At 41.8% G+C, this 10,901-nt stretch overlaps 1 protein-coding gene across 2 annotated transcripts in view; it reads right to left on the bottom strand.

Annotated features, from left to right (window-relative positions):
- The window catches only part of CAP2 (cyclase associated actin cytoskeleton regulatory protein 2), a 91,701-nt gene that overhangs the window by 24,329 nt on the left and 56,471 nt on the right, over window positions 1-10,901 (bottom strand). For both annotated transcript variants that reach the window (XM_032764351.2, XM_032764352.2), the window contains exons 5-7: window positions 4,623-4,766; window positions 4,035-4,120; window positions 2,272-2,377 (exon numbers count right to left, since the gene is read on the bottom strand). In XM_032764351.2, the coding sequence (XP_032620242.1) occupies window positions 2,272-2,377; window positions 4,035-4,120; window positions 4,623-4,766 (336 nt within the window). The remainder of the gene's footprint in view (window positions 1-2,271; window positions 2,378-4,034; window positions 4,121-4,622; window positions 4,767-10,901) is intronic.

Here is a 10,901-nt window from a genome sequence, read left to right on the forward strand (position 1 = left end):
TACTAGGCACACTTGTTTTCCCTGAACAGAAGTAAGTTGCAAACCCCTTGAGTGCAAAGCATGTGCAGTGAATGTATGTGTCTAAAGAGACATGTCAAGTGTGATCCTTGGCATGCTAATACGTGTTTCTTTCTCTGGGCCAACGTAACTCCTATTAAAGTCAGTGGAAAGACTCCCATTGACTACAATAATAGTTGCATCAGGACCTTTATCCTGACTCCTACTATTAGGCTGTAGTGATTTGGCAACCATGGGTTTGTAATATTGGAATAAGTCTCAGAAGAGGTGGCTTAGTGGTTAGGACGCAGGCATCAGTGGTTAGAAATAAATGCAGTTTACCACACGGATCTCACCTCTACATATGTGTCATATATATTGGGGGCGGGGGAGAGAGGTATCCTCTTCACAGTTGAAGTTAAAGCTAGTTTCCATTATAAAACACTATTTTAGCTCCTCTATGTCTTTGGATTGGAAAACTGTTTTGGCCTGGAACTGTAACATTCTGGTGAGTTGTCCCTTCCCACTTAATTACAAAGTTTAAAACTGTCTTTATTTGCTTACACAAAAGAAACTATGAACAATATTGTATGTGTGTGCTTTTTTAAAAAAAAATTTGGACACTCCAAAACCAAAAAACTGTTAATGATATTTCAGGGCCTAAGACATTTTGACTCACATCAAGAATTCCTCTAACTAGATAGTAAGTATGTGAGTACATTCTTTAGAATCCCAAGAAGAATCTTAGACTCTTACATTTTTATATTGACAGGGGATCAAAATCCTTGCATGTCTGTCAAACACAGCAAATCCTTTAAGAATAAAGTTTAACCTTATTTAAGAGAAGAATAGACAACAGATTGCCAGATGATCCTCTCATCACATCACATCATAGCTGTAACACAATGAAAATGTACTTATATTGTATATATGTACACACAATATATACACACAGCATGGAGCTCAATAATTATTTATATTTGTATAACATAATAAAATAAAATTATCTATACTATAATGTGGTACGTGTCCCTTGTATTTCTTTTTCTCATTATTAAACCTCCCTCTTCTCTGTCTTCCCCTCCCATTCTTTCACCTTTCAATCTCTCCTTAATTTTTATCCCCTTCTTAATCTTTCTTCTGCTCTCTATCCCCCCCAGCAATGGCGCACCGGACCTGGAGAATCTAATTTTCCTACTCCTCCCTCATTGCTGCTGAGAACTAGGAGCCCAAAGAATTTCTCCACCTCCCCAAATGTCCAAGCCACAATTGTCCTGAAGCATCATTCCATCCATCTTTCACACGTTTCAGCTGTTCTCAGCAGAGAGCAAAAAGAATGTCACTTCTGATACTGGCTAAGAACAGTGAGCTGTGACTGTTGCCTGCTCTGCCCTGGAGAAGCTCAGTTGTGCAGCAATACAGCCAGTACTATTTTGTCTCTGATTTCTGTAAGATATAAAATTTCTGGGGAGGCTTAACTTCCCTGGGGCCCATCAGTCATGAAGCTTTGGCAAAGTGAAAGGAAAGATGAGGGTCGAGATGGCACTACCCACAAATGCAGAGTAAAGAAAGAAAAGTCCTGCAGCCAGCATGCATTGAGCCTAGTTTGTTCATGTCTGATGACTATTTGATTAGGATGTCCACCTCTGCCCGCTGAGGTCTCCATTTTATTTTATCAATGCACCCAACCCACTTTAGATCTTTCATACTAGGAGACTAAGGCTTTGTCTACACCAGCACTTTTGTCAGCAAAACTTTTGTCAGTTAGGGGTGTGAAAAAACACACCCCTGACCAACATCAGTTCCATCGACAAAAGCGCCAATGTAGATAATGCTATGTTGGTGGGAGACGCTCTCTTGCCAACATAGCTACCACTGCTCATTGGGGATGGTTTAATTATGCTAGCAGGAAAGCCCTCTCCTGCCGGCTCAGAGCAGCTATAGAGGAGACCTTACAGCTGCATGGTACAGCTGTGCCGCTGTAAGGTCTGTACCGTAGACATAACCTAAAAAGCTACTTTACTACAACATTCACTGCTTTGCACTGTCAGTTTTTGTTTTGAATCTTCTTCCTGTGTCACATTGTCTTATCCCCTTCTTAAAATATTTTGAGAATTTTAAATACAGAAATATCTTGTCTTGTCTTGTTTTGTTTATCCTTTCCTCTCACAGAGATAATGTTTGGGCTTGCTGCAGTAATGCCAGAATCTGGTAAAAGCAGAATCAGCCCGTGTTGTTTCACTGTTAGAACAGGAAAAGGGGAGAAGCACTCACGGTTTTACTCCAGGTGAGGCCTGTGGTATGATGCTCTTTGATGTAAGCTTGAAGCTCAGTCCAGATGTTCAAGTATGATTTCACCCAATCAACATGACGTAAGTCGCTGTAAGGGAAAAAAAAAAAAGGGAAATATTCCTATGTATGATTTATAGTGTTTAAATATAGATACTTGCTACCCTGTATTTAAAGCGGACTAGATACTGCATCTGTCACTGGCCACAGACCATTAAGTCAGAAGATTGCTGACAGACAGGCAGCCCAGCAAATGGTGAGGCCGAGCAGACTGATGAGCCTTGCAGAGGAGAGATGAGGGAACAAGAGGGCTCCAGGACAGAATGCTTCCTGCCCAGGCTCAAAGTGAACCAGGGCAGTAATAAAGCAAGATGGGGCCCTGTGCCAGGAATTCAAACCTGGTTCCCCTCAGTGTTTTGATTTTTAGAAAATTAAAGATCAGCATATTTTGTAAAATGTCCTGGCTTCCGAGTCCAAAGGTAGCTTGTCACTCTCCTTTACACCTCTCAACCCAGCATGTGCTTTGCTACCCTTTCCCCTTGGAACTTTTTAACCAGCACCTTATAAACTCTTAAACACAACCAAAATATTAATCTCAAAAGAAAAGGAGGAGCAGTCATAAATTAAGGCTGGTCAGGAAGCAAAGGTTATATGTATCTTTAGGCTAGATAATATGGTGTCACATTATAATTTCTGTTAGACTCATATTTATAAGCCAAGATTTTCAAATAACTTTTCCAGCTCCAATACTAAGAACTATCTTGGTGTGAAATACTAAACAAACATCACCCTTAAAAATCATGCACATAGGTTAGTCCTTTTAAAAAGGCGCACTTTCCCAACTGGTGCTTATGCCCCTTCAAAAAGTACATTCTAAAATGCAGCAAAGAATTACCCAGAGTAGATAATTTGGGGCTCCAGCAAGCAATTCATAACTATAATTAAAAGAACTTTCACAAAAATTCAGATCTGCAGATTAATTTTTACTTGGGTAAAAGATTAAATTACTTGAGAGCTGCTTTACTTCTACTGACCAGTGTGGATGAAAATGTGTATCAACAGCCCTGATATAAGGACTTAAATCAGGTATGCTCTATAAAAGAACAAAAATGGGTTTTGAATCAGCCTAATTTGTCATGGAAGATGATGGCTAAGGGGGAAAAAAGACAAATTTGCAGGTATTGTATTTTAGTAAAAATATGGTACTAACGGCTAAAAACTGACCCCTCTGCAAAGGCCAAGAGAATAGGATTTGTGCCAGGGTTCTCCAAAGATGCTCGGAAAAGGAGTAATCCTCTCCCTATCTCTGGCCACAGAACACCAGTATCACTGCACCGTATCTGCTGCTGCAACCACATGCCTCCCTGTGCCCACACCCTTAAGACCCCATGCAATGGTGCAAAGAAAGTCCCTTTGGAAACACAGCATCAAGGGGCAGTAAAGTCTCAACTGCATGGAGCCGGACTCCAGGTGACCGAGCCAAAGTGCAATTTTTCAAGCAGAAAAGCAAGATGAGCAGTCAGGGAATTCCATCTCTGCAGCAGTGTATCAGTCAGACAGGGTAGTGCTGTAGTTGCCTCTGTGTGTGTGGGTGAGGGGGAATAAGTTCATGAGTTGAATGCTTTTTAATTTTCAAAACACTTTCTTGTGATGTTTTTGCAAATAATACAGTACTCTCTAGCACCTCAGTAAAGGTAGTTCTACGCTATCAATAGAGAAAGTGTGGACATTAACACCAGGCAACATACCTGTTTTTGTAGTCCTTTAACACCCTGTTAGTATAAAAGGTAGCAGCATCATTCATCTCCTTGACATAAGGGCCTGGTTTAGGAGACTAAGAGAACAGCACCATCACCCAAGTATAGCAAGAAAAAAATAAAAGAAGAGAAGATTTAAAACATTAGTCAAAACCGCCCACCAGTATTTTAGACTAAGGGCTTGACTTCACTACAGGGGAGATCAACGGGGCTGCGAGCGATGCAGCAGGGGAACAGTTTAGTGAAGACCCGCTAAATCGATGACAGAGCGCTCTTCAGTCGACTCTGGTACCCCAGCTCTCCAAGAAGAGTAAGGGAAGTCGACTGGTGAGCATCTCCCATCGACACAGTGCAGTGAACATACTGGGGTAAGTCGACCTAAGCTACATTATTCACGTAGCTGGAATAGCGTAACTTAGGTCGACTTACTCCCCTAGTGTAGACAAGGCCTGAGTGTAGAGATAAGGAGATGGGAATGCAGAGTTAAATAATATTAGGGACTGCTCTGATCTGATTATTTGTTTATGGAGTACCATTAAGAAGTGTGTCTAAAAATGCCCTAGTCTGTGTGTAACTCACCACTGTTATCCACCCAAGTGCAGGAATGCTTTCGCTGACAGCTGAAAGGTGGTTGAACATTTTACTTCCTCGGTTTCTCTCTCTGAAGGTCTGGATTTCCTGGATCTTGTCAGATATTGGTTTGAGTAGCACGGCCATCTCACTCTGCAGTAAAACATGAAACTATTGTTACCACTGGAAGCACTCTGTGCTCAGTACTTCTCTGCGTAGTGCCATCGATTTAGGGAAGGAATAAAGGTCAAAGTCTCGTATCACTTGTAAGCTCACCACACAACTTCATTTGCCCTACTCCAATTACAACAGCAAAACATCCACCCATTAAATACTGATGTGCATTGCAACGTAAATTACAGCCAGCACCGGCAGTGTCTGAGATATGTGCAACCTATATAGCAGGACTGGCCAAACTGTGGCTTGCGAGCCCATATCCTCCCCCATTCTCTGCTTACCAGACTGGGAGGGAGCTCAGGACCTCTGCCCTGCAGTGGGGTGGTGGGGTAGGGGCTTCTGTCCAGCAGGAAGGGAGGGGTCTTGGGGCTTCACCCCTGTAGGGCGGGGCTTCAGCAAGAATGAGGCTGACGCCCCAAGCCCCAGCTCCTGCCAGGTATGCTCCAGCTCTTGAACTTCTGAAGATTTTTGTATGTGGCTCACAGGGCCAGTAAGTTTGGCCACTCCACTACATAGTTAAACAGGGACCTGTGCTTCCTGAGACCTGTGATGCTCCACAAGGGTACCCAGGGTTGTGAGGCACCTCACCACTACCTGCCCTTAGCAGACACAGACAAGACTCCATCATACTGTGGATCAGCTCCCTGAAACCAATGGCCTCTGGCAGTACAAGCATTACTTCCAGGCCTCTGTAGGCTTCACTCCCTCTGAGCAGGTTGGCACACACCAGCGGCCAAGCTCTCTCTGAGCATTCTCTGTTTTGTCCAGCCTCGTATGCACTAAACACTCAGAGAAATACCAGGACACAAAGAACACTCGCACTTGGGAAAACACATACAGAGAAAACATACACATGAGCATACACCAGCTTATAAGATTCAGCTCAGGACCAGCATTTGCTTAACATCAGTGCATTGAGATATATTTATAGTGAAAACAAGAATAAGTTTGTTATCATATAGTAGATATTCAGGAGATAGTGAGTAAGGATACTGGAAACATGGTTACGTATGAAACAATATAACATACTTTCTAGAGACAGATTAACCTCCTGTCTAAAGCTTTTCAGCATTTTCAACCAAAGCTAGCTGAGATCCCATTTTCATGAATATAAACACATCCATTTACTTCCTAGGTACAAGATGAAGGGGTTATGATGTTGCACTCCATATGTTTTATGGAAATATGCTTATGAATCTGAATATGATGTAACTGGAATATGCTTTATGCAAAAGGTCTCTTGTATGGTATCATTAGAAAGCTTGTAATCTACCGAGTGTGTTCATCCTAGTTGTTTGCATGTATTATTTCTATGTCTGGAGTTAGGAGAATAAGATATAAACTTGTATTACTGATGTAAACATATTAAGTGGAAGCCATTAAGGGTGCTTCAGAATCAATGAACTGTGAATGGGTTTATTTACCTGCAAGCCCTCCTGTGTACGTGTGGGCCAGCCCGTGGGTAATGAAGAATGAGGTCTCACAGGACATGAGACCATGTCACCTGATACCGAAATCCATCTTAAATCTTGTACTTTTCCATTTAGAAGGAGGAGTGGGGATCAAGCACAGACAAAAGATCTCCGCCTTGTGCCAAAGCTATAAAAGAGGGTGGAGCAAGGCAAAGGGGGCTGCTAGTCATGAGAGAGCCCCTGCTTTTACCACCTGAGATGTCTGCTGGAACTAACAAAGACTGTGCCAGAGGAAAGGATTGGGCCCAGACTCAGAAGGAGTCTCGTCTGTGAAAGAAGCTTATTGGAACATCTCTGCAGGTGAGATATTACCTGTAATCAGTTTCTTAATGTATTAGGTTTAGACTTGCATGTTTTGCTTTATTTTGCTTGGTGACTTACTTTGTTCTGTCTGTTATTACTCGAAACCACTTAAATCCTACTTTTTGTACTTAATAAAATCACTTTGGTTTATTAATAAATCCAGAGTAAGTGATTAATACCTGGGGGAGCAAACAGCTGTGCATCTCTCTCTATCAGTGTTATAGACAGCAGACAATTTCTGTATAAACTGCATAAGCTTTATACAGAGGAAAACTGATTTATTTGGGGTTTGGATCCCATTGGGAACTGGGTGTCTGGGTGCTGGAGAGAGAACCTGCTGAGCAGTTTTTGATTCAAGTCTGCAGCTTTGGGGTCATGGACCAGACCTGGGTCTGTGTTGCAGCAGCTAGCGTGTCTGGCTCAACAAGACAGGGTACTGGAGTCTCAAGCTGGCAGAGAAAACAGACTCAGGGTAATTTCAGCGCAACAAGTGACAGTCCCAAGGGGGGTCTCTGTGGCCAAACCCATCACAGGGGTATCTTCTTTGTCTTCTAGATATACCCCTGAAGTTCATGGTCTTTACTCACAGACAGTATAACCTCCCACAGGTTGTCTTTTTTCCTGTGTTCCCCTTCCATGTTTGCATCACATCTCTTCATTAATATTTGACGTCATATGTGTTTACAATCCTTAATTTACATCCTGACAGAGAGAGAGACATATTTCTTACCTCTCGTTTGGAGGAAAACCTGTTTTTCACCTTTGCTGTTGACAAATATCTTGATACAGACTTAAACGTATTTTCAGTGTATATATACATAACTTCTTCATACATTTGACTATGATAATAATGAGCAGTGTGACACTGACTTTAACTTGAGACCTCAAGTGACATTCTTTGGTGAACCAAAATGTACATACTAGAATCAGGATATGCCCATAACCTTATCAGCTGGCATTAAGTGATTCTTGGGTCACAGGACCCCACTCCTAAAATGACTATACATCTTGGAGTTACTGTGACAGTTAGTTTTTCATATGATATTCCAGAAACTTCTTTAGGACATTTGGAATGCTCTGGGTTTTCATTTTATCTATCAAAATGTATTTTATGTCTGATTTTGTTTTTTAAAATTACAAAATATTTGTTTTGATGTATTGCTATACCAAGGAGAATTTGCTCTGTGTTTACCAGCATCAAACAGTCCAAGAGAATGAGTACTCGGTGCGATGAACAGCGTTTGGAATGAAGAGAAAAGCTGGACGAGCACGGACTTCATTTAAGCTATTCTTTTATTCAGTGTGAATATTAATCACACTTGTCCAGTGTATCAGATAAATTCATTAAGAACATTAAATTGTTGGAAAATTTACCACATTCAGTAATATACACATGTTGCTGCACAGTGAGAATCTATCAACAGCATCTTGTCTGTAATATAAACTATCTTGTGACCCTAAAATATGTTGCCACAAAAGTGGCCCAGTTTTTGATCTTGAAAGTTCAGTCACCTTACCCATGCCACACACTGATATGTGACCGACTTGAGAGAGCACCATTCCTCAGCGCCCACGCTTTTTCCTCACATATAACCGGAGGGAGAAGTAAAAGCAGCAAAGAATCCTGTGGCACCTTATAGACTAACAGACATTTTGGAGCATGAGCTTTCGTGGGTGAATACTCACTTCGTCAGATGCATGCAGGGGGAGAAGTTGGCACTAGTATTTACAGACAAAGTTGTCTGAGACGGATATTTCTTTTCACTTTTCCTAAGAGTGTAACTGTTTGACTGACTTAACTGTTTATTGGAGAAAAGTCATTTTTCAGAATACTTTGAGGACCAGCATTACCATGCCACATTATTGTACAATTACCTGCCCAGTCAAGGTGCAGGTCCATTCTGTAATAAGAAATTGGTATATCAGAGTGCTTAAGTACTACAGTGATGGATGCTATACAATTCCTAAAATAAGTAGGTAGTGTAACAGAAAGATTAATTATCAGAAAGACTTTCCAGTCAGCAAAGAAAGACTGATTGTAAGTGGCTTCATTTGCAAAAGATGTATCCAAAAGTGGGATGAGTGGAAAAGGTGAAAGCTCCTAAATGGCCTCTTGAGAGCTACACATTCTTCTTTTCTGTGTTGGAAGAGAGTTGTAACAGAGAGTTCAAATGTTCCCCAGATCAGTGGGGAAAACCTTTACAGGATGACCTTCTTCCTCCCTTGCCATTAAAATATCTCATGACTTCTGATTGGGTAACAATATCTCATGACTTCTGATGGCTGTAAAAAAAAAAAATAACACAGCAGTAAGCTTTGCTTGTTTATTCCCCCCCGCCTTAACATGTGTTTCAAGACATTCCACATGACCTAAGCTTCTTAAAATATTCCCCCTACTTAAAATAAATGCATCAAAGTTACCATAAGTCAACACGTGGTCAAAAGGCTTTCCCAGCAACAGGGGAAAGATCAGGGTTTCAAAAATTTTAAAGGAGTCAGTCTCAAACATTATTACTGTGACATTGAGGAAGACCAGTGCATGTGGAAAGTTGGTGATATCTGGCCTGCCTCCACAAAGGGAAAAAATATGATATTTACAGTATTAACTGGATCAGAAAGGATTCTTGTTTATCTCTGACTCCCCAACTATGAGTTATTAAGTCTGAAAAGACCCTGCGATCTCTTAAAAACTGGTTGTGTGACCATAATATTATCAAGTTTGGGACAGTTCTTGTTTTGGTTTTGTTTATTTACAATTTTTATTTTTTCATATAACACTCAGGAATCTGAGTATAATAGTGGTTAGCAAAAATGAAATTAAAAAAAAAAAAGTATTTGCCCTGCTTTTGTGTTGTGCTAATTTGTTCCTAGAGTATAAGGAATGTTTACAGTCTCTAGCTCATCAGGAACCTTCATGGACCAGATCCAAACAACCCAAGAGAATGTCAGGAGTAGAACATGTAGCTCCAGAAAGGCCTTGCATATCGAGGCAGCATGGTTATGGAGATAGGGCACAGGATTGTTAGTTAGGAAACTTCAGTTCTCTTCCAGGCTCTGCCACTGACTTATTGTGTGACTTTTGGAAAGTCATTTCAGTTCTCTGTGCCTCAGTTCCCTATATGTAAAATGGGGCTAATGATGCTTATCATCATTTGTAAAATGCTTTGAGAGCCAAGGATAAAAAGCCCTAAATAAGAGATAAGTATTATTACTGCGGGCAGCCAGGGCCCACTCCAGGGTTTTTGCCGCCCTAAGCAGCAAAAAGAAAAAAAGAAAGGGAAAAAAAGCCGTTATCATGATCTGCAGCTCTACCGCTGCTGCTTCAGTTTTCGGTGGCAATTCGGCGGCTGGTCCTTCGCTCCAAGAGGGACCGAGGGACCCGCTGCCGAATTGCTGCCGAAGACCCGGACGTGCCGCCCCTCACTGTTGGCTGCCCCAAGCAGCTGCTTGCTGGGCTGGTGCCAGGAGCCGACCCTGGGGGCAAGGGACTCAGTCCTGCTTTGAAAATTTGAAAATTTTAGCTTTAACTTAAAAACAAAAGTAAGTTTCCACCTCTGCCCCCTCCCTCCCCTGCAGTAGTTGTGGAGCAAAGCTTGAAAATGTGAATCGTAAACCACAAGGCAAATAAAAAGAAGCCAATGTATTACTTTTAGTCTCATAACTTTAAGCCAATGTCATAGTGTTTTGGGGCTTGACTCATTTTTTAAAAAAAAATGCTTGGGGTTGACAATACTTAGGGTATATCTACCCAGCAACTGGGAGGGCGTCCCCCAGCATGGATCAACAGACACGTGCTAGCTCTGCTTGAGCTAGTACACTAAAAATAACCTCGTAGCCAGTGGTAGCACAGGAGGCGGGTCAGGCTAGCCACCCAACTATATACCCGTGGGGCTGGGTGTGATTGTATTCAGGCGGAAGTCTGAGCCACTGCCCGTGCTGCTAAGGGACACTGTTATTTTTTTTAGCACACTAGCTCCAGCAGAGCTAGCGTGTGTCTATATACCTGTGCTTGGAGCAACAGTTAGCTTGAGTTAGTACATTCCAGTTACAGTATCCAGGTTACCTGACTTTCGAGTGAGAGCAGAGAGTGGTCATGCTGCGAAACAATGCTGGAGATACACAGAGTGATTGGATTAGCATCTGATGAGTTGTAACCTGAGGCCACGTCTACACTACGGGATAATATCAAATTAGCTAAAATCGGTTTTATAAAACTGATATTATAAATTCGATTTCATGCGGCCACACTAGGCACAGTAATTCGACGTTGTGCGTCCATGGTCCGAGGCTAACGTCGATTTCTGAAGCGTTGCATTGTGGGTAGCTCTTCCGTAGC

Source organism: Chelonoidis abingdonii, chromosome 2 (genome assembly GCF_003597395.2).
Source record: "Chelonoidis abingdonii isolate Lonesome George chromosome 2, CheloAbing_2.0, whole genome shotgun sequence".
Lineage (NCBI taxonomy): Eukaryota > Metazoa > Chordata > Testudines > Testudinidae > Chelonoidis > Chelonoidis abingdonii.